Source organism: Aythya marila (assembly GCF_965140915.1).
Source record: "Aythya marila genome assembly, chromosome: 31".
NCBI classification, from domain to species: Eukaryota; Metazoa; Chordata; class Aves; order Anseriformes; family Anatidae; genus Aythya; species Aythya marila.
The window spans coordinates 1,296,028-1,318,606 of record NC_139072.1 but is presented as its reverse complement, the minus strand read 5'-3'; the positions used below and the strand labels follow the sequence as shown (position 1 = coordinate 1,318,606).

Below are 22,579 nucleotides of genomic sequence, written 5' to 3'. Positions count from 1 at the left end.
CATTGGGGACCCTAAAGGGCCACGGGGGGGCTACTGGGACCCCAATGCCCCCCCAAGGGACCCCAATGTGACCCTATAAAAGCCCAGGGGACCCCATAGGACCCCTATAGCCCCCCCATAGCCCCCCAGCACCCTATAGCCCCCCTATAACCCCCCATATCCCCTCAAAATCCCCTTATAGCCCTCAAAATCCCCCAAATCCTGCTTTATCCCCTTAAAACCCCCAAATCCCCTCACAATTCCCCTATATCCCCTTAAAATCCCCCAAATCCCCTCAAATCTCCCCTTAGCCCCTCAGAACCCCCCCCAAAATCCCCTCACAAACCCCAATAACCCCCCAAATCCCTTCACAGATTCCCCAAAACCCCTCACAATTCCCCCAAATCCCCTCTAAATCCCCTCACAACCCCCCACAACCCCTCAAAATCCCCTATATCCCCTCAAAACCCCCCGATATCCCCTCAAAAATCCCAATAACCCCCTATATCCCCCTCAAAATCCCCTAAAATCCCTCACAAACACCCCGTTATCTCCTCACAGTTCCCCCATAACTCCTCAAAATTCCCTAAAAACCCCACAACCCCCTTATATACACGTAAAAAACCCCAATAACACCCCAAATTCCCTCACAATTTCCCCATAACCCCTCAAAACACCCAAAATCCCCTCACAAACACCCCAAATCCTGTCAAAATTTCGCCCATAACTCTTAAAAACCCCCTAAATCCCCTCACAAACACCTCATAACCCCTCAAAATCCCCTAAATTCCCTCACAAACACCCCAAATCCTGTCACAATTCCCCCCAAAACCCCCTTACATACACTTAAAAACCCCAATAACACCCCATATCCCCTCAAAATCCCCAAATCCCCTCACAAACACCCCAAATCCTGTCACAATTCCCCCCATAACCCCCTATATCCCCTCACAAACACCCCATAACCCCTCAAAAAACCCTTATATACACTTAAAGATCCCAATAACACCCCAAATCCCCTCACAATTTCCCTATATCCCCTCACAAACACCCCAAATCCTGTCACAATTCCCCTCAAAACCCCCAAATCCCCTCACAATCCCCTTATACCCCCCTAAAATCCCTATATCCCCTCACATACACCCCAAATCCTGTCGCAATTCCCCCCGTAACCCCTCAAAACCCCCTTATATACACTTAAAAAACCAAATAACACCCCATATCCCCTCAAAATCCCCCAAATCCCCTCAGAATCCCCCCAAATCCCCTCAGAATCCCCCCAAATCCTGTCACAATTCCCCTCATTACCCCCTATATCCCCTCACAAACACCCCATAACCCCTCAAAACCCCCTTATATAAACTTAAAAACCCCAATAACACCCCAAATCCCCTCACAATTTCCCCATATCCCCTCAAAATTCCCTATATCCCTCACAAACACCCCAAATCCTGTCACAATTCCCCAATAAACCCTCAAAATCCCCCAAATCTCCTCACAAACACCCCATAACCCCTCAAAAACCCCTTATATACACTTAAAATCCCCAATAACACCCCATATCCCCTCAAAATCCCCCAAATCCCCTCAGAATCCCCCCAAATCCTGTCACAATTCCCCTCATTACCCCCTATATCCCCTCACAAACACCCCATAACCCCTCAAAAAACCCTTATATACACTTATAGACCCCAATAACACCCCAAATCCCCTCACAATTTCCCTATATCCCCTCAAAATCCCCCAAATCCCCTCAGAACCCCCCAAATCCCCTCAGAACCCCCCCTCTCCTCACGCTCCCGCCCTTTTTTCCCCCCTTTTTTCCTCATTTTTTCCCTTTTTCCCCTCACCGGGCGCCCCCAGCAGCAGCAGCATCACCAGCAGGAAGCCGGGCCGAGCCCAGCGACAGCGACAGAGTCGGCGACAGGCCGCGTGTCGGCGACAGGGACGCGATCGACGACAGCCCCGGAGCCAGCCCGGGCCCGGCCCCCCCCCCATGGCGCCGTGGCCGCGCCGCCGGCACCTGCCGCCACCTGGCCACGCCCCCTCTATTTATAGCCACGCCCTCCCGCGAGGCCACGCCCACATTCCACCCGGCCACGCCCACCCCCCATCCGCATACCTGGCGTGGTTGTGGGGGCCCCCCTTTTTGGCCACGCCCCCTCCCCACCTGGCCACGCCCCCCCGGCCCCTTTCTACCTGGGCGCCTCGCTGGCAGCGAGGCCACGCCCCCTCCCCCTGTGGCCACGCCCCCTCCCTCGTAGCCACGCCCTCTCGGCGGCCCCATAGGGGTTTACGGGGCCCTATAGGGGCCCCGTAGGGGGGTTTCTATAGGGTCGACGCCTTGTAATAGGGTCAGGGCCGTGTTTTGGGGTCAAAAAGGGGCTGTTAGGGTCGGCGCCTATAGGGTCAGGGACTTTATATAGGGTCAGGGCCCCCCTATAGGGTCAGGGACCTTATATAAGGTCATGACCCCTATATAGGGTGTTTTATAGGGTCAGCGCCTCCCTCCAGTGCCCAGCCCATCCCATAGGCCCCCCCTCTGCCCTATAGGGGCACAGCGGTGTCCCCCCATAACCCCCCCTCCCTTATAGGGTCCCCCCTCCCCCTATAGGAACCCCCTTCCCTTATAGGATTGCTCCCTCCCTTATAGGGTTTCTTGCCCTATAGGGTTCCCCCTCCCTTATAGAATTTCCCCCCATAGGGTCCCCCATCCTGTTTTATGGTCCCAGACCCCCTATAGGATTCCCCCCTGCCCCCTATAGGGTTTCTCTCCCTATAGGGTCCCCCACCCCTTAAAGGATTCCCCCTCCCTTACAGGAACACCCCCTATAGGATTTCCTCACCCCTTATAGGATCTCACTCCCTATAGGGTCCACACACCCCCTATAGGGCCCCCCTACACACCCTATAGGATTTCCCCATCCCTTATAGGGACCCCCCACCTCCTATAGGGACCCTGTAGCCCCTATAGGCCCCCAACACCCCCTATAGGGTCCCATACTCTCTATAGGGTCCCCACACACCCTGTAGGGTCCCCACATCCCCTATACGATCCCCCCACCCCCTATAGGGCCCCCCTAACCCCTATAGGGCCCCATACCCTCTATAGGTTCCCCCACCCCCTATAGGGACCCCATAGCCCCTACAGGCCCCCACATCCCCTATAGGGTCCCATACCCTCTACAGGGTCCCCCCACCCCCTACAGGCCCCCCCTAACCCCTATAGGACCCCCCCACACCCCCTCTATAGGGTCCCCATACCCCTTATAGGGCTCCCCCAATCCCCTATAGGCCCCCCCACCCCCTATAGGGTCCCCATACCCCCTACAGGGCCCCCCCCACCCCCTATAGGGTCCCCCCATCCCCTATAGGGCCCCCCCCATCTGACTCAGCGGGGCCGGAAGCGGGGCCGGGCCCCACCCCGGGCCCTTAACGAGCAAACCCTAACGAGGGGGCGGGGCCGGAAAGCGCTAATTAGGGGCCCCCCTCCCCCCACTAATTAACGCCCCTCCCCCCCCCCCCCATCCCACTAATTAACGAGCCAGGCGCCGCCTTCGTCAGCCCCCGAGGCGCTTTTAATTGGGCCCGGGGGGAGGAAAGGGTTAAAAGCAGGGAGGGGGCGGGGCCAAGGCTCCGGGGGCGGGGCCAGCGCCTCGAGGGGCGGGGCCGGCGCCGCGAGGGGGCGGAGCCGAGGCCCCGAGGGGGCGGGGCTTGGAGTAAAAAATGGCGGAGGGGGCGGGGTCAATAGGGCCTCTCGCGGCGGTCCTGCCGGTGGTCGCCCCTGGGGAGAGAGGAAGCTCGTTAGGGCTAATTAGGGGTTAATTAAGGTTAATTAGGGGTTAATTAGGGGTAATTAGGGGTTAATTAGGGGTTAATTAGGGGTTAATTAGGGGTTAATTAGGGGTTAATTAGGGGTAACGGGGGGTTAATTAGGGGGTGGGGGTAATTGGGTGGTCGTGGGGGCAGGGGTTAATGAGAGTTGGGGTCAACGAGGTCGTTAGGGGTTAATGAGGTCGTTAGGGGTTAATGAGGTCGTTAGGGGTCAGGGTTAATGAGGGTTGGGGTTAACGAGGGCTTCGTTAGGGGTCAGGGTTAATTAGGGTTGGGGTTAATGAGGTCGTTAGGGGTCACCGAGGTCGTTAGGGGTCGGGGTTAATGGAGACTTCGTTAGGGGTTGGGGTTAATTAGGACGTCGTTAGGGGGCAGCGTTAATGAGGGTTGGGATTAATGAGGTCATAAAGGGTCAGGGTTAATTGGGACATCGTTAGGGGTCAGGGTTAATGAGGGTTGGGGTCAATGAGGGCTTCGTTAGGGGTTGGGGTTAATTAGGACGTCGTTAGGGGGCAGCATTAATGAGGGTTGGGGTTAACGAGGTCATTAGGGGTCAGAGTTAACGAGGGTTGGGGTTAATGAGGTCATTAGGGGTCAACGAGGTCGTTAGGGGTCAGGCTTAATTAGGACATCGTTAGGGGTCAGGGTTAATGAGGGTCAGGGTTAATGACATCGTTAGGGGTTGGGGTTAACAAGGGCTTCATTAGGGGTTGGGGTTAATTGGGAAATTGTTAGGGGTCGCGGTTAATGAGGTCGTTAGGGGTCACGGTTAATGGCAACTTCGTTAGGGGTTGGGGTTAATGAGGACATCATTAGGGGTCAGAGTTAACGGGGCCACCATTAGGTTTCAGAATTAACGGGGCTAACAAGACCCTCGTTAGGGTTCTGGGGCTTAACGAAGCCCTCGTTAGCGCTAATTAGGTTAACGAGGACATCGTTAGGGGCCAGAGTTAACGAGGACATCAGTAGGGTCCACTGTTAACGGGGTTATCAGGAGTTAACAGGGCCATCATTAGGTTTCAGGGTTAACAGGGCTTAACCAGACCCTCATTAGGGTTCCGGGAGCTTAATGAGACCCTCGTTAGGGTTAATTAGGTTAACGAGGACATCGTTAGGGGCCAGAGTTAACGAGGACATCAGTAGGGGTCAGAGTTAACGGGAACACCATTAGGTTTCAGAGTTAACAGGGCTTAACCAGACCCTCATTAGGGTTCCAGGGCTTAACGAAGCCCTCGTTAGGGTTAATTAGGTTAACGAGGACATCGTTAGGGGCCAGAGTTAACGAGGACATCAGTAGGGTCCAGAGTTAATGGGGCCATCGTTAGGTTTCAGAGTTAACGGGATTAACGAGACCCTCGCTAGGGTCCCGGGGCTTAACGAAGCCCCTCGTTAGCGCTAATTAGCTTAATTAGGCCTCACCTGGAGTCCATCTTGCCGGGCCCGAAGCCTCCTCGGTCTCCCCCTCGCCCCCCTCGGAATCCTCCCCGTTCTCCTCCGCGCCCCCCTCGGAAGCCGCCGCGCTCGAATCCTCCTCTCCCTCCGCGCCGCTCCTCTCCGAATCCTCCTCCGCCTCCTGCGGGACCCAAAAAAGGTGTTTATCGACCCAAAAAAGGCGGAATTCAACCCAAAAGGAGCTCGGGGACTCACCCATGTGGTTGCCCCCGCGGCCGCCGCCGGGGTATTTGCCCCCCATGTGGGGCGCGCCGGGGCCGTCGGGTTTGGGGGCCTTGCACTGGTTGCACTCGTTGCGCCAGGAGAAATTCATGTTTTCGCACGCCCTAAAACGGTTGATGACGTCATCAGCCCCTCCCCCCCGGCTCTGGGAAGCTCTCCCAGTCCTTCCCAGTTCGTCCCAGTTAGGGCAACGCTCACGGGTTGGGGCATTTCCAGTCGCCGGCCCGCTGCTGGCCGCCGCCGCCGCTGGGGAAGCCGCCGCGGTTGCCGCCGCCCGAGCCGCTGTTGCCGCCGCCGAAGCCTCCCCGCCCCATGGGACCTGGTGGGGAAGCGTTTTTTGGGGTAAAAAAGGGCGATTTTGGGTCGCCCGGGGGGTTTTGGGGGCGGACGGGGGGCTCACCTCCTCGGCCCCGGCCGCCCCGGCCGCCGCCGCCGCCGCGGTTGAAGTCGGCGCGGCGGGTGGCGAAGGAAACCTTGATGGGGTTGCCGGAGAACTCTTTGCCTGAAAAAGGCGGTTTTTAGCCCAAAAGGAGGAGGGGGGGTTGGGTTTAAGTCCTCCTCTTTTCGGGGTTCCTACCGTCGAACCAGTCGATGGCGGCCTTGGCCGAGGGGGGGTCGTCGAAGGAGACCGTGGCCTCCCCCTTCAGCTTGCCGGTCTCGCGGTCCGTGTAGAGGTTGATCATGGGCTGCCCCGTCTTCTTGTTGGTCTGCGGGGGAGGACACGCTAAGGACACGCTAAGGACACGCTAAGGACATGCTAAGGGCGTGGGGTGGCGGGCTGGGGTGAAATGTTTGAGGACACGCTAAGGATGTGGGGTGATGTGCTGAGGATGGATCGGTGTTAACATGCTAAAGGTGGTTGAACATGCTAAAACATGCTAAGGGCACGCTAAGGGCACGCTAAGGGCGTGGGGTGGCAGGCTGGGGTGAAATGTTTGAGGACACGCTAAGGATGTGGGGTGATGTGCTGAGGATGGATGGTGTGAACATGCTAAGAACATGCTAAAGGTGGTTTAACATGCTAAGAACATGCTAAAACATGCTAAGGGCATGGGGTGGTGGGCTGGGGTGAAATGTTTGAGGACACGCTAAGGATGTGGGGTGATGTGCTGAGGATGGATGGGTGTGAACATGGTAACGATGAATTAACATGCTAAGAACATGCTAAAACATGCTAAGGACATGTTAAGGACACGCTAAGGATGTGGGGTGGTGGGCTGTGGTGAAATGTTTGAGGTCACGCTAAGGATGTAGGGTGATGTGATGAGGATGGATGGGTGTGAACATGGTAACGATGGATTAACATGCTAAGGACACGCTAAGGACATATTAAAACATGTTAAGGACACGCTAAGGATGTGGGGGGTGGTAGTCCAGGGTGAAATGTTTGAGGACACGCTAAGGATGTGGGGTGATGTGTGGAGGATGGATCGGTGTTAACATGCTAAGAACATGTTAAAAGTGGTTTAACATACTAAGAACATGCTAAGGACACGCTCAGGACACGCAAGCAACACTCTAAGGGCATGGGGTGGTGGTCCAGGGTGAAATGTTTGAGGACACGCTAAGGATGTGGGGCGATGTGTTGAGGATGGATTGGTGTTAACATGCTAAGAACATGTTAAAGGTGGTTTAACATGTTAAGAACATGCTACAGATGCCACAACATGCCACGAACATGCTAAAACATGCCACGAACATGCTAAGAATCATGATATATTATGGGCATGTGCACATATTTCATGAATGACCTCATCCTATCAGCCTGAATGACTTGCTGGAAACACGCTTCAACATGCTAAGAACATGCTAAGGATGGGCAGAACATGCTAAGAACATGCTAAAACATGCCAAGAACATGCTAAGAATTGTGATATATTACAGGCATGGGCACATAATTAATGGATGACCCCATCCCATCAGCCTGAAGACTGAATGACTTGCTGGAAACACGCCTCAACACGCTAAGGAGGGGCTGAACACGCTAAGAACATGCTAAGAACACGCCAAGGACACGCCAAGCTGACCTTAATGATCCCGATCTGCTTGAAGTAGTCGGCCACCGACTCGATGGTGACGTTCTCGCCCAGCCCCTGCACGAAGATGGTGTTGTTGTCCGAGTTATCCTGCTCGCCTGCCCCGGGGGAGGGAAGCTCGTTAGCGCCGCCGCTAATTAGCCCCGCCGCTCGTTAGCGCCGCCGCCTCGTTAATTGCCCCCCCACGCCCCTCCCTGGTCACTCGTTAGGAAGCCGGGCGGCCTCGTTAGCTCATTAACCCCGCGAGTCACATCCGAGGCTAGCCTCTCGTTAACCCCGTTAATAGCCTCGTTAGAGCCTTCATTAACCCCAGAGCCTTAATTAGCCTTCCTAATCAAGTCCCTTAACCTCGTTAACCCGTTCCTCTTAATTAGCGCGCCATCCCTGAAGAATTTTAACCCCTTAACAGCCTCGTCACCCCCAAATTAGTCCCTTTTTCCCCCAATTTGCAGCCTCGTTAGCCCCCATTCCCTTAATTAGCCTCATTAGACTCCTTAATTAACCTTCCTAATTAACTCCTCCCCATTAATTAGCCCACCACCCCTTAAAAACTTGAACACTTTGACTTCTAACAGCCTCATCACCCCCAAATTAGCCCCTTTTCTCCCCAATTTGCAGCCTCATTAGCCCCCCTTCCCTCAATTAGCCTAATTAGACCCCTAATTAGCCTCGTTAGACCCTCAATAACCTCAACAGACCCTTAATTAACCATCTTAATCAACTCAACTCCCTTAATTAGCCCACCACCCCTTAAAAACTCGAACACTTCGACTTCTAACAGCCTCATCACCCCCAAATTAGCCCCTTTTCTCCCCAATTTGCATCCTCATTAGCCCCCCGTTCCCTTAATTAGCCTAATTAGACCCCAATTAGCCTCGTTAGACCCTCAATAACCTCAGTAGATCCTTAATTAACCATCTTAATCAACTCAACCCCCTTAATTAGCCCACCACCCCTTAAAAACTTGAATACTTGAACTTCTAACAGCCTCATCACCCCCAAATTAGCCCCTTTTCTCCCCAATTTGCATCCTCATTAGCCCCCCGTTCCCTTAATTAGCCTAATTAGACCCTTAATTAGCCTCGTTAGACCCTCAATAACCTCAGCAGACCCTTAATTAACCATCTTAATCAACTCAACCCCCTTAATTAGCCCACCAGCCCTTCAATTCTTGAATCTTTTGACGGCCTAACTAGCCCCTAATTAGCCCCTAATTAGCCCTTTTTTCCCCCAAATTCAGCTTAATTAGCCCCTTCCCCTCGTTAGCCCGCTCGTTACCAGGATCGTGCCTCGGCCCTTGGTCCCGGGGTCCTTTCAGCACATGCAAAAATTAAAAACCAAAGCGTTAATTAGCCACGAGGGGGGGGCCGGGGGAAGCACCCGACCACCCCCACCCCGAAACCCCCCGAAATCGGTTCAAAAACCACCGAAAAAAACTCAGTTTCCACCCCCCTTCGCCCCCGGCCCCGTTTTGGGGCGAAAAACCGCTTTTTTTTTCACGTCGCTCGCCCTCGAAACGGAGGCCGGCGCCGCCGCTCGCCGGTTCTCGGATTTTCATCCCAAAACCGAGGCGCGACGGCTCGCCGCCCCCGGGGTTGAATTTTTTTGGGTTTTTTTCCCCCACTTTTTGGTGAAAACACGCTTTTTTTGAGAATTTTGTCGCCTTTAAAAGCACCACCAGCAACACCAAGGTTCAGCAAACCCCTCCAAAACCGGTGCGAAAACTCTCGGAATCGGTAAAACCAAGACACGCTTTTTTTTTTTATCGGTACACTGCAGCGCTCACCACCTCACCGCTCCCCGTTTTTTGGGGGGAAAAATGTCAATTAGACCATTTTACGTGTGTTTTTTTTTTTAAAGCAACCTCAGGTCACCGGCACTTTGCACCAAAATTGCGGGTTTTCGTAGGTTTTTGCCCCAGAACCATGCACCAAACCTTATTTTTTTGGCTTTTTTTTTTTAAAACCACATGCAACCGTTTTTTTGTTTTTTTGCTGAAAACCAGCTCGTTCAACCCCAAAAAAACACCGTTTTTGTAAGCCAAGAGTTGTCTTTTTTTCCCCCGTTTCTGCTTTTTTAGCACACACGCTCGACCGTGGGGTTTGGTTGGTATTTTTTGCCCAAAAAAGACACTTTTACACCCAAGACGCAGCCTGCTAAACGTCGTCTCCGGCCGGCGCTCCTTTTTTGCCGCGGCATTCCCGACATGGGGGGGAGCACTTTTTTGGGACTTTTTCAACCCAAAACGCCCGGCCCCCGCGCTGTTTGCGGAGAAAAGGGGTTAAAAAACTAGCCAAACATCAAAATACACTTTTTTTTTAGTAGCATTCTGTGCATTTTTTGGGTTCAAATGCTGAACTCTTGCGACTTACCACCAAATTTATTGAAGCCACCACGCTCACCACCGCTGAGGAGATAAATTAGAAGATAATGAAGCTTTTTTTTTTTAATTTTTTTAGGTTTTTTTGGCCTTTTTTGATTAATTCCCGGGATTTAGGAAAAAACGGGGCTCGTTTCGGGGTAAAACCAGCGCCTTTTGAGTAGTTTTCCTCCTTCCTCAAGCCCCCTCCCCGCTTTTCGGGGGGCTCCGTCCGCCGGCGTCGTTCCTCCACGCAGCAGCCGGGTTTTTTCTCCGGCCAAGTAGGGGGGGGGGGGGGCCAAAAAAAAGTGAAAACCCCGGCTTTTTCGCCACTCCAAAAATCGCTACTTTGAGCTTTCTGTCCTCGGTAAAAAAAAACGGAAGATTTTCGCCCAATTTCGGGGGTTTTTTTTTGCTTTATCTCCCCCCTGCTTCCAAGCTGAGCCCACCAGGACGTTCCCCCCCTCCCCTTTTCCTCTCTCTCTCTTCATTTTTTTTTTGTCCCTTTCTGCGTTTTTTTTTTGCTATTTTTTTCCCCTTTTCTGCCATTTTTAACCCCAAAACTGCGGAAAAAGGCGGAGAATTGCGAAAGTTTCGCTGCCTTTCACACCTGCAGCACACAAAACGCAGAGTTTGTTAACAGGCACAACAGCAGCGGCAAGACAAAAAAACAAGCAAACGCGGCTCGCCCCCGCCAATACTCACCTTTCCGCCCCAAAAGCGCCGCTTTTTAGCCCAAAACCACGTGGCAGGGACACATGCGCAAACCCAAAACCTTCAGTTTTTTACATCAACCATCACTTTTGGTTTTTTTTTTTGTCTTTTTTCTTTACAAATCCTCCTCCCTTCGTGCACCGGGACACCACCGAGACACTCGAGTCCAAGTCTCACCCAGAAATCGGCATTAAAAAGTTTCCAAAACACCCAAAACTCGCCATTTTTGTTTGTTTTTTTTTCTGCAGTGACCTCAAAACAAACCATTTTTTAACTCTTTTAACTCTTTTTTTTTCCTTTTTAAACCCGGGGCACGTGCCCCCACCGTGACAGGCACCAGAGAGGCTACGAGCGACCTTTCGCAACCAGGTTTGCTGAGCATTTTCCCCAAAAACACCCTTTTTCCCCCCATTTTGCGAGGGGAGGGGGGCTCTTACCGCTCCGTGCGCCTCCGCAGCGCCCCCCTTTAAAACCTCTTCAACCTTTCGGGGCTCTTTCCCCTCATTTTGCTTAAAATCTAGCGCTTTTTTTGAGGGAAAAACCCCCAAAACCATTCCCTCTCCCTTCATTTTTTTTTAATTTTTCCCCCCTAGGCTCTTTTTTACCCCAAATTTCCCCCGAAAAAGCCCCAGGAAACCTACCCCAGGTTGCCTCCTCGGCCTCCACGGCTCCCACGGCCCCCACGGTCGTAGCCCCCCCGGCCGTAACCGCCCCGGCCGCGGCTCCGCTCCTGCTGGCCCCCTCCGTAGCCACCGCTCTGCTCCTGGTAGCCACCGCCGCCGCCGCCGCTCATGGACGACTGCTCCTGGCCGTAGCTGCTGGCTGGAAGGGGGAAAAAAAGGGAAAAGTGAGGAAAAAAGGGAAAAAAAGAGGGTGAGGATGCAAGAAGGGGAGGGAAGGAGGGTGAAGGTTGAAGAAGGAAAGAGGGAAAGGGTGGAAAATTTAAAATAAAGGGGGGGAAGAGGGTGGAAGTTCAGGAGTGAGGGGGTAAAAAGGCTGGAAATTTAAAAATAAGGAGAGAAAGATTGGAAATCTGAAAAATGTGGATAAAAAGAGGATGGAAATTCAAAAATAAGGATAAAAAGAGGCTGAAAGTTCAAAAATGAGGTAGAAAGAGGCTGGAAATCCAAAAGTAAGGAGAGAAAAAGACTGGAAATTCAAAAAAATATGGATAAAAAGAGGCTGGAAATTCAAAAATAAGGATGAAAAGAGGCAGGAATCTGAAAAATGTGGATAAAAAGAGGATGGAAATTCAAAAATAAGGATGAAAAGAGGCTGGAAATTCAAAAATAAGGATGAAAAGAGGCTGGAAATTCAAAAATAAGGATAAAAAGAGACTGGAAATTCAAAAATAAGGATAAAAAGAGGCTGGAAATTCAAAAATGAGGTAGGAAGAGGCTGAAAATTCAAAAATGAGGTAGAAAGAGGCTGGAAATCCAAAAGTAAGGAGAAAAAAAGACTGGAATCTGAAAAATATGGATAAAAAGAGGCTGAGAATTCAAACATAAGGACGTAAAGAGGCTGAAAAATCAGAAATAATGAGAGAAAAAGGCTGGAAATCCAAAAATAAGGGCATAAAGAGGGTGGAAATTCAAAAATATGGAGAGAAAGAGACTGGAAATTCAAAAATACGGATAAAAAGAAGCTGGAAATCCAAATATAAGGATAAAAAGAGACTGAGAATTCAAAAATAAGAATAAAAAGAAACTGAGAAATGAAAAATAAGGACAAAAAGAGGCCAAAAATGAAAAAGTAAGAATGTAAAGAGGATGAAAATTCAGAAATGAGGATAGAAAGAGATGGGAAATTCAAAAATAAGGATGGAAACAGACTGAAAATTACAAAATGAAGACAGAAAAAAGCTGAAAATCCAGAAAAAAATACATAAAGGAGCTGAGAATTAAAAAATTAGCATGTGAAGAAGCCGGAAATTCAAAAAGAAAGACAAAAAAAGGCTGGAAATTCAAGAATAAATAGAGAAACAAGCTGAAAATTCAAAAAGAAGGACATAAAGCGGCTGAAAAATTCAACAAGCAGCAGCTAAATAGGCTGAAAATTGAAATATAAAGATATAAAGAGAATGAAAATGAAAAAAAATATATAAAAGAAGTAAAAATTAAAAAAATAGAATATAAAGGGGCTAAAAAATAGGAAGTAACAATGTAAAGAGACTGGAAATTAAGAAGTTAAAACATAAACAGAATGAAACTGTAAAAAGAAATATACAAAAACACTAAAAAATAAAAAATTAGAATATGAAGACACTAGAAAATCAGAAATAAAGATATAAAGAAGCTGAAAATTTGAAAATAAAAGTACAGAGAGGCTGGAAATTCAAAAGTAAAGACAGTAAAGGGCTGAAAATAAAATAATTAGAATGTAAAGAGGCTAAAAATCAAAAAGCAAGGATATAAAGAGGCTGAAAATCCAAAAATAAGCACAGAAAGACTGAAAATTCAAAAGTAAGGATAGAAGAAGGCAGAAAATTCAAAAATAAGGATAAAAAGAGGTTGAGAACAGAAAAATACGGATGTGAAGAGGCTTACAACTCAAAAATATGGCTAGAAAAAGGCAAAAAAAAACAGGTTTTTGGCCTCCAAATGGGTTTAAGGAAGGGGTTTGGGGCTCACATCCACCACCGCTGCCGCCGCCGCTGCTGTACTGGCTCTGCTGGCTGTAGCTCTGCGGGGGGTTGTAGGAGGACTGCTGGTTGTAGCTCTGCTGCTGGCTGCTGTAGCTCGACTGCTGCCCGTAACCGCTGCTGGGGGGCTGGCCGTAGCTCGAGCTCTGCGAGCTGCTCCCATAACTGCGAGAAAAAGCCACTTTCGGACCCCAAAATCCGGGTTTTGAGGGGGAAAAAGGGGATGCGAGGGGTTACCTGCCGGTGGAGGAGCTGGCGGCCGGCGGCTGGGAGTAGCTGGGGTAGGAGGAGGGCTGCCCGTAGGAGGTCTGCGACGTCTGGCTGCTGCCGTAGCCGCTGGTGCTGCCGTAGGCTTGAGGGGTGGACTGGGTGCTGTAGCCTGGAAGGCGAGAAATCCATCAAAAAGCCACGTTTTGGACCCAAAAGAGAAGGAAAAGAGGGGTGTTTGGGGACGCACTGCTCTGGGTCTGGCCGTAGGAAGAGCTGTAGCTGTTCTGGCTGTAGGCGGAGGTGTCGGCGGACTGGCTGTAGCCGCTGTAGCTCTGCTGCCCGTAGGGCTGGCTGCTCTGCTGCGAGTAGCCCTGGCCCGGCGGGGTCGGGTAAGCGCCGTAGCTGCAGGGAAAAAGCCCAAAAAAGCCGTTATTCGCCCCAAAAGGCTCTTTGCTGTGAGGTGTTTTGAAGTAGGCATGAGGCAGAAGGGAGCGGGGGGGGAGGGATGTACCTTTGCGTCGCCGTCTGGCTGTAATCTGCAGGGAAAAGCCCCCAAAAACACCATTAATTATTTATAAGCATAATTACACACATATCCTAATACATAAACATCTATATATTGCTATAAACGTTAATTAAATTCGCTAATCTATAGCTTTAATTGTTTATCTAACAATTAAACAAAGCCACGCGTACACGCATCCACAATTAACCATTCAAAATGCCACAACCGCAATTTCAACTAAATATATAAATAAAAATTTGCACTTTCTACCTCACACACACCGTATTTATACACAATCATGCCCCCAATACACAATATGGAGTCGTTTGAATTAGAAAACACCTCAAAAATCATCAAATTCAGCCGTTAAACGCACGTGTGTACACATCAGAAAGCTGAATTAACACATATACACTGAAACACGTGGAGACATGAGGTAAATATATTGAAATTTTAAGTTTTTCATTGTTCGAGGGGGGGAAATATCAATGTATGGCACGCTATGAAGCAGGAAGAAGCTGGAAATCATCACCCTGCGGCTATGTTTCACCAAAACCAGACCTTAATTAATAAGCCACGCCTATATACGTAGAAAAAAAATTGAAATTCATTTATTTTTCCTCAAATGCCTCGTTAAATAGGAGATTTTTTTGCACCTTTTCAAGCCTCCCGCGTCTAAAATGGCGGCTCGCCGCCTCCTTTTCCCGCTCGCTCACTTCCCTCGCTCAAAACTGACAGGATTTTTCCTTTAAAACCCACATTTTTCCCTCCGGAACGCTTCAACAGAGGGAAAGCTTTCTCTTAAATGCCCAAAAAGCGGGTTTTATCAACTAAAAGGGGATTAAAAACGGTGGTTTTTAGGGGGTGGGGACCCGGATGGCGGACTGCGGCAGCGCCGCCGCGCATGCGCCGCGCGCGCCCCGCTCCTAAAATGGCGGCGGTGGCGCAGCTGCAAAAGCCGCGCCCCACAAAATGGCCGCCGGGGAGGAAGGGGGGGGGGGGAGCCGTTACCGGGCCCCGTTACACGCCGGGGGGGGGCTCCAAATTTCCTCAATAAAAGATAAAATAATTCAAAAACGGTTTTTCTCCTCGTTTTTTTTGGTGTGTTTTGGGTTGGGGGTTGGTGGTCCCGCCGAGTGGAGGCCGAACGGCGCCGCGCTTTGTTTGCGCCCCCTCCCCCCCGCCCCGCACTCACCGCGCCCTTTTGTTTCTTAGCACCTCAGAAATAAACCGAAATCGTGATTTTTTGCCCTAATAAAGCGGATGGGGGTGAAATAAGACTGGAAATGAAAAATAAACCCCGCGCGGCGAGGGATTACCCACCAATTAACCCGCCCGGTTAAAGCGAACAAAGGAACCATCGCCCCCACAGCGCATCACAATGAAAAAACCACTCGGGAACGCCAGAAAACCACGGGAATCGGTCAATTTTGTGGTAAAAAACGTATGAAATCAGCACAGCGGCTAAAAACCCTGAATATATAAAGAATGGAGGTGCCCCCCCAGGGTATAACGGGGCGTAAACCCCCCCCCGGTGATGCTGCGGGACCCCCCCCTACGGTTCTAAGAGGGGGAGGTTTGTGGGACCCCCCCCCGCTTGGGATTTGGGGGTGGTTTTGGGACCCCCCCCCCCGGGGTTTTAGGGGGGTTTTTGGGCCCCCCCCGCGCCCCCCGTACCGTTGGAGGCCATGGCGGTGCCGCCCTGCTCCGCCGCTTCCCCCTCCACGTGGCGGCCGCACTGCGCCCCCCGCCCGCCCTTTATAGGCTCGGCCGGAGCGTGCCATTGCTAAGGGGGGGGGGGATTTTGGTTCCATCCCCCCCCCTCCAGGGCTCCTTGGTACGGTCCGGGGGTGAGGAGGGGCCCCGAGGGGCGGGCGGGACCATTGAGGGGATGGGGGGGGCGAAGGAGGGGGCGTGGTCACGACGGAGGGGGCGTGGTCATTGTGGAGGGGGCGTGGTTTGGGATGGAGCGGCTGGGGAAGCAAGGGGCGTGGTCTGCGCAGAGGGGGGCGTGGTCTGAGCGGAGGGGGCGTGGCCAGGAGGGCGGGCGGAACCATTAGGGGTTAGGATGGGGGGTGGGGGGGGGCGGCTCCTGGTGCCTTATAGGGGCCCTATAGGGGCTGCTGCGTCACGGGGAGCCTATAGAAGGCCGCTGGAGACCCCTCCCCCGCACCTATAGGGACCCTATAGAGACCGTACGTACCCACACCAGCCCCCTATAGCTATACGAAGCTATAGGGACCCTATAGAAAGCTATAGGGGCTCTTCAGACCCTTATAGAGACGCTATAGAAAGCTATAGGGGCCCTTCTGACCCCTATAGGGACCCTATAGAAGGCTACAGAAGCCCTTCAGACCCCTATAGGGACCCTATAGAAAGCTATGGGGGCCTTCAGACCCCTATAGGAAGCTATAGGGGCCCTTCAGACCCCTATAGGGGCCCTATAGAAAGCTATAGGGGCCCTTCAGACCCTTATAGGGACCCTATAGCAGCCTCACAGGGGTTGTCCCTCATAGGGACCCTATAGAAAGCCATATGGAACCCTATAGAAACCCATGTGGAGCCCCTGCTCCCTTTTAATGGACCCTATAGAACCCCATATAGAAGCCTTACCCCCTTATGTGGCCCTATAGAAGCCCCATAGGGACCCTCAGTCCTTTATAATGATCCTATAGAAGCCCATAGGGACCCTTCGATTATTCTGACCCTATAGGAACCCCATAGGGACCCCATAGATCCCCATATGGGCCCTTTAGTCCCTTCTATGGACCCTATAGCAGCCTCCTAGGGGCCCTCCCTCACGGGGACCCTATAGAAACCCCTATAGACCCCTCACTCCTGTATGTGGGGAGGTTAAAAAGGGCGGGAAACGGGAGCGGAACCGTTAAAAAGGGCGGGAAACGTGAGGAGAAACCGTTAAAAATGGTGGGAAATGTAAAGAAAACCGTTAAAAAATGGCGGGAAATGTGAAGGGGGGTTAAAAATGGTGGGAAATGTGAGGGGGGGGGTTAAAAATGGCGGGAAATGTGAGGAGAAACCGTTAAAAATGGCGGGAAACGTGAGGAGAAACCGTTAAAAATGGCGGAAAATGTGAAGGGGGGGTAAAAATGGCGGGAAACTTGAAGGGGAGCATTAAAAAAGGGGGGGAAACTTGGGGGGGGACGTTTAAAATGGCGGGAAATGGAGGGGAGCATTAAAAATGGTGTGAAACGGGAGCGGAACGGTTAAAAAGGGAGGGAAATGGGAGGGGGGCTGTTAAAAATGGTGGGAAACGTGAAGAAAACCGTTAAAAATTGGCGGGAAACGTGAAGAGGACTGTTAAAAAGGGCGGGAAACGTGAAGAAAACCGTTAAAAATTGGCGGGAAATGTCTGTGGGGAGGTTAAAAATGGTGGGAAACAGGAGCAAAACCATTAAAGATGGCGGGAAACTTGAAGAGGACTGTTAAAAACAGAGGGGAACGTGAAGAAAACCGTTAAAAATGGCGGGAAATGTGAGGAGAAACCGTTAAAAAGGGCGGGAAATTTGGGGGGGGGTTAAAAGGGCGGGAAATGTGAGGAGAAACCGTTAAAAATGGCGGGAAATGTCTGTGGTGAGGTTAAAAAGGGCGGGAAACAGGAGCAGAACCGTTAAAAATGGCGGGAAATGTGAGGAGAACCCGTTAAAAATGGCGGGAAACTTGAAAAGAACCGTTAAAAATGGCGGGAAACATGAGGAGAAACCATTAAAAAGGGCGGGAAACGTGAGGTGGGCGTTTAAAAGGGTGGGAAACGTAAAGAAAACCGTTAAAAAATGGCGGGAAATGTCTGTTGGGAGGTTAAAAATGGCGGGAAACGGGAGCGGAACCGTTAAAAATGGCGGGAAACTTGAAAAGGACCGTTAAAAATGGCGGGAAATGAGAGGAGAAACCATTAAAAATGGCGGGAAAAGTGAGGGGGGGGTAAAAATGGCGGGAAATGTGAGGTGGGGGGGTTAAAAATGGCGGGAAACTTGAGGGGGTGCGTTAAAAAAGGGCAGGAAACTTGGGGGGGGGGTTAAAATGGCGGGAAATATGCGGGGGGGTTAAAAGTGGCGGGAAACATGAAGAAAACCGTTTAAAAATGGCGGGAAATGTAAGGGGGGGTAAAAATGGTGAGAAATGTGAGAAGAAACCGTTAAAAATGGCGGGAAACTTGAGGGGGGCGTTAAAAATGGCGGGAAACTTGAGGGGGGGGCGTTTAAAATGGCGGGAAACGTGAGGGGGGGGTTAAAAGTGGCGGGAAACGTGAAGAAAAAGCGTTAAAAAATGGCGGGAAATGTGAGGGGGGGGTTAAAAATGGCGGGAAATGTGGGGGAGGGGCACAAGGCGCACCCGGGGGGGGCACCCGGGGGTCCCCAACCCTCTTTTTGTGCCCTGGGGGGGCCCAAAATGGCCCCGCTGTGCCCCCCCCCCCTCCCAGTTCCCAGCAGGGCTCGGCCCCGTAAAGGTCAGGGCTAAAAATACCCCCGGGGGGGGGGCCATATAGGGCCGTAGGGGCCATATAGGGGCCGGCGCAGCGTGGGGAGCTATAGGGGCCGGCAGCGGGTAGGGAGATGGTGGGCGGGGGGCGTTACGGGGGCTATAGGGCCCTGGGGTGCTTGGGGGGGGGTTATAGGGTTTTGCTGAGCCCCCTATAGGGCCGGTGGGGTGGTATAGGCATCCATAGGGGGATGCTGGGGGCTCCTATAGGGGTAGGCCCCTGTGGGGGGGGTCCTATAGGGCTGGGCTCCCATGAGGGGGGTCCTATAGGGCTGATGCCCGTGGTGGAGAATCTTTGGGGTCTATAGGGCCGAGCCCCTCTATAGGGGAGGTTTCCAGGGTCTCCTATAGGGCTGAGCCCTATAGTGGAGACTCCCTAATGTCTCCTATAGGGCTGAACCCTATAGAGGGGATTCTCTAGTGTCTCCTATAGGGCCAAGCCCTATGGAGGGGACTCTCTAATGTCTCCTATAGGGTTAAACCCTATAGTGGGGATTCTCCAGTGTCTCCTATAGGGCTGAACCCTATAGTGGGGACTCCCCAGTGTCTCATATAGGGCTGAACCCTATGGAGGGGACTCCCCAGTGTCTCCTATAGGGTCAAGCCCTATGGGGGAGATTCTTCAGTGTCTCCTATAGGGCTCAGCCTTATAGTGGGGATTCTCCAGTGTCTCCTATAGGGCTGAACCCTATAGAAGAGACTCTCTAGTGTCTCCTATAGGGCTGAACCCTATTGTGGGGACTCTCTAATGTCTCCTATAGGGCTGAACCCTATAGTGGGGACTCTCTAATGTCTCCTATAGGGCTGACCCCTATAGAAGAGACTCTCTGGTGCCTTGTATAGGGCTGAGCCCTATGGGGGAGATTCTCCAGTGTCTCCTATAGGGCTGAGCCCTATGGGGGAGATTCTCCAGTGTCTCCTATAGGGCTGAGACCTATACCGACAACTCCCACTCCTCCTATAGGGCCGACCCTCCCATATAGGACCCCTCCTCTCCCCCTCCCCGTGACCCTAACCATGACGGAGCAGCTCCGGGCTCAGGGCCGGGCTCTGGAGGATCGGCTGCTGCGGGTGCCGGGATCCCAAATCCTGGAGGGGCTGCGGGAAGCCGGGGAGCTGGAACCCAGCGAGGAGGCGGCGTTGGGACCCCCGGGGGGTCGCCCTTGGGTCCGCAGGCTCCTGGCGTTGGCCTTGGCTCGGGGCGACGAAAGCTGCCGGGTCCTTCTCCGCGTCCTGGCCGGTCTGGAAGAGCCGGGGCTGTTAGGTGAGACCCCAAAATCCCCGGTTTTATAACCCAAAAGGGTCCAAAAACCCCTATAGGAAGGTCCTATAGGGGTTTTGGTGGTTTTGGTGTTTTTTTTTTGCAGATTTTTACGGGCCGCGGCGCGACGCGCAGCCCGCGCACCGCTCCGATTGTGCCTGCTGCAACCAAATGGAGGAGGGAGCGCCCAAAAATGAGGGTGAAAAGGCCAAAAATGAGGGTGAAGAGGCCAAAAATGGGGCTGGAGGACACAAAAATGGGGCTGGAGGACCCGAAAATGAGGATGGAGGACAAAAAAATGAAGATGGAGGACCCGAAAATGGGGATGGGGGACACAAAAATGGGGATGGGGGCCCCGAAAATGGGGATGGGGGCCCCAAAAATGAGGATGGAGGCCAAAAAGAAGAGGATGGAGGCCAAAAAGAAGAGGATGGAGGCCAAAAAGAGGATGAAGGCCCCGAAAATGAGGATGAAGGCCAAGAAGAGGAGGATGAAGGTCCCGAAAATGGGGATGGAGGACCCAAAAATGGGGATGGAGGGCCCGAAAATGGGGATGGGGGCCCCGAAAATGGGGATGAAGGCCCTGAGGAGGAGGAGGAGGAGGAGGAAGAGGAAGGTGGAGGACCTGAGGAGGAGGAACAGGAGGAGGAGGAGGAGGAGGAGGAAGGGGATGAAGATGGAGGCCCCGAGGAAGAGGAGGAGGAGGCGGGAAGTGATGTGGAGTAGGAAGGCCCTGAGGAAGAGGAGGGTGAGGAGGAAGGTGGAGGCTGTGAGGAAGAGGATGAAGGCCCTGAGGAGGAAGAGGAGGGTGATGGAGGCCCCAAGGAGGAAGATGAAGGCCCTGAGGAAGAGGATGGAGGCCCCCGAGGAGGAAGAGGATGATGAAGGCCTCTGAAGAAGAGGCCGGAGATCCCACGGCGGAGGAGGAGGATGATGACGGGGAAGATGAAGGCCAGGAGGAGGAGGAGGAGGAGGAGGGTGAGGCCGAAGGAACTGAGGCTGGAGAGGAGGAGGAGGAGGAGGAGGAAGGTCTTGGAGCCTCTGAAGAGGAGGACGGGGATGAAGATGAAGGCCCTGAGGAGAAAGACGATGATGATGAAGGCCCTGAGAAGGAGGAAGATGATGATGATGAAGATGAAGGCTCCGAGGAGGAAGACTTTGATAAGGAGGAGGAAGATGAAGGCCCCAGGGATGAAGATGATGATGATGATGAAGATGAAGGCCCCGAGGTTGAAGATGAGGATGATGATGATGAAATGAAGACCCCGAGGAGGAAGATGAAGGCCGCGAGGAGGAAGATGATGATGATGAAGGCCCCGGAGATGAAGATGACGATGATGATGCTGATGAAGGCCCTGAGGAGGAGGAAGATGATGATGAAGATGAAGGCCCCGAGGAGGAAGATGATGAAGATGAAGGCTCCGAGGAGGAAGATGATGATGATGATGAAGGCCACGAGGAGGAAGACGATGATGAGGAGGAGGAAGATGAAGGCCCCAAGGAGGAAGATGATGATGATGATGAAGATGAAGACCCCGAGGAGGAAGATGAAGGCCGCGAGGAGGAAGATGATGATGATGAAGGCCCCGGAGATGAAGATGACGATGATGATGCTGATGAAGGCCCTGAGGAGGAGGAAGATGATGATGATGATGAAGATGAAGGCTCCGAGGAGGAAGATGATGATGATGATGAAGGCCCCGAGGAGGAAGACGATGATGAGGAGGAGGAAGATGAAGGCCACGAGGAGGAAGATGAGGAGGAGGAGGAGGAAGATGATGATGATGAAGGCCCCGAGGGGGAGGAAGATGACGATGATGATGAAGATGAAGGCCCTGGGGATGAAGATGATGAGGAGGAGGAGGAGGAAGATGACGATGACGATGATGAAGATGAAGGCCCCGAGGAGGCAGACGACGCATTTCGGGCGCGAGCCGCCCCCCCTCCCCCCGCAGCCTTCCTCCCTCCCCCCTCCTCATCCTCCCTCCCCACCCCTCCCCCCCCCCCAAATAAAGCCTCTCCCCTCATAATTAAAGCTGCAGCTTTAATTAACGAGGGCCCCGCTAACGAGGCGAGGCCCTAACGAGCCCCTCCCCCCCCCCCCAAAAATGTCCGGGTGCTCTCCGGCCTCCGGGAGAAGGTTCCAGAAGCGAGGCCACCGAGGGGGGGTCGAGGCCACCAAGGGGGGGTCGAGGCCACCAAGGAGGCCACCAGGGAGGTGACATTGATGGGGAGGTGACACCAAGGAGGTGACACCAAGGAGGTGACACCACCAGGAGGAGGCCACCAAGGGTTGAGGCCACCAAGGGGGGAGGCCACCGGGGAGGTGACACTAATGGGGAGGCCACCAAGGAGGTGACATTGATGGGGAGGCCATCGGGGAGGTGACACCAAGGAGGTGACACCACCAGGAGGAGGCCACCAAGGGGTGAGGCCACCGGGGAGGTGACATTGATGGGGAGGCCACCAAGGAGGCCACCAAGGAGGTGAGGCCACCGGGAAGGCCACCAGGGGGGTGACACCAATGAGGTGACATTGATGGGGAGGCCACCAAGGGTTGAGGCCATTGGGGAGGCCACCAAGGAGGTGACACCAACGAGAAGGCCCAAGGGGGGAGGCCACCAGGGAGGTGACATTGGTGGGGAGGCCACCAAGGAGGTGACATCACAGTGGAGGCCCAAAGGGGGAGGCCACCGGGGAGGTGACACCAAGGAGGTGACACCATCAGGAGGAGGCCACCAAGGGGTGAGGCCACCGAGGAGGATTTTGGGGTCCCCGAGGAGCATTTGGGGTCCCCGAGGAGGATTTTGAGGTCACCATGGAGCATTTGGGGTCCCCGAGGAGGAATTTGAGGCCGTTGAGGAGGATT

The 22,579-nt window shown here is 52.7% G+C and overlaps 3 protein-coding genes across 4 annotated transcripts in view; 2 read left to right on the top strand and 1 right to left on the bottom strand.

Moving 5' to 3' along the window:
• The window catches only part of LOC309888980 (uncharacterized protein), a gene marked incomplete at both ends in the record, with an annotated part of 5,430 nt that extends 2,486 nt beyond the window's left edge, over nt 1-2,944 (top strand). The window contains one exon of the mRNA XM_082781639.1: nt 2,914-2,944. Coding sequence (XP_082637765.1) covers nt 2,914-2,944 — 31 coding nt within the window. The remainder of the gene's footprint in view (nt 1-2,913) is intronic.
• Nucleotides 2,945-3,534: 590 nt separating this feature from the next.
• Nucleotides 3,535-15,710, bottom strand: FUS (FUS RNA binding protein). Of its 2 annotated transcripts, XM_082781545.1 has the most exons (15): nt 15,630-15,709; nt 13,959-13,983; nt 13,695-13,849; nt 13,475-13,616; nt 13,227-13,402; nt 11,238-11,418; nt 9,896-9,930; nt 8,802-8,834; nt 7,515-7,621; nt 6,065-6,194; nt 5,888-5,989; nt 5,686-5,806; nt 5,461-5,591; nt 5,233-5,386; nt 3,535-3,763 (listed from the first exon to the last, which is right to left on the bottom strand). In XM_082781545.1, the coding sequence occupies exons 1-15, from the start codon at nt 15,640-15,642 to the stop codon at nt 3,724-3,726; spliced, it is 1,545 nt and encodes a 514-aa protein (XP_082637671.1). In that variant the 5' UTR covers nt 15,643-15,709; the 3' UTR covers nt 3,535-3,723. The 2 variants fall into 2 exon arrangements, with proteins under 2 accessions (XP_082637671.1, XP_082637670.1); XM_082781544.1 differs by having other exon boundaries at nt 5,686-5,989; nt 15,630-15,710.
• A 148-nt stretch (nt 15,711-15,858) lies between these two features.
• LOC309888979 (uncharacterized protein) lies at nt 15,859-21,740 on the top strand (the record flags this gene model as incomplete). The annotated part of the gene is made up of 4 exons (XM_082781638.1): nt 15,859-16,147; nt 19,414-19,713; nt 19,817-20,432; nt 20,582-21,740. Exons 2-4 carry the CDS (start codon nt 19,467-19,469, stop codon nt 21,738-21,740), a joined length of 2,022 nt encoding a protein of 673 aa, XP_082637764.1. The 5' UTR covers nt 15,859-16,147; nt 19,414-19,466.
• Nucleotides 21,741-22,579: the final 839 nt, after the last annotated feature.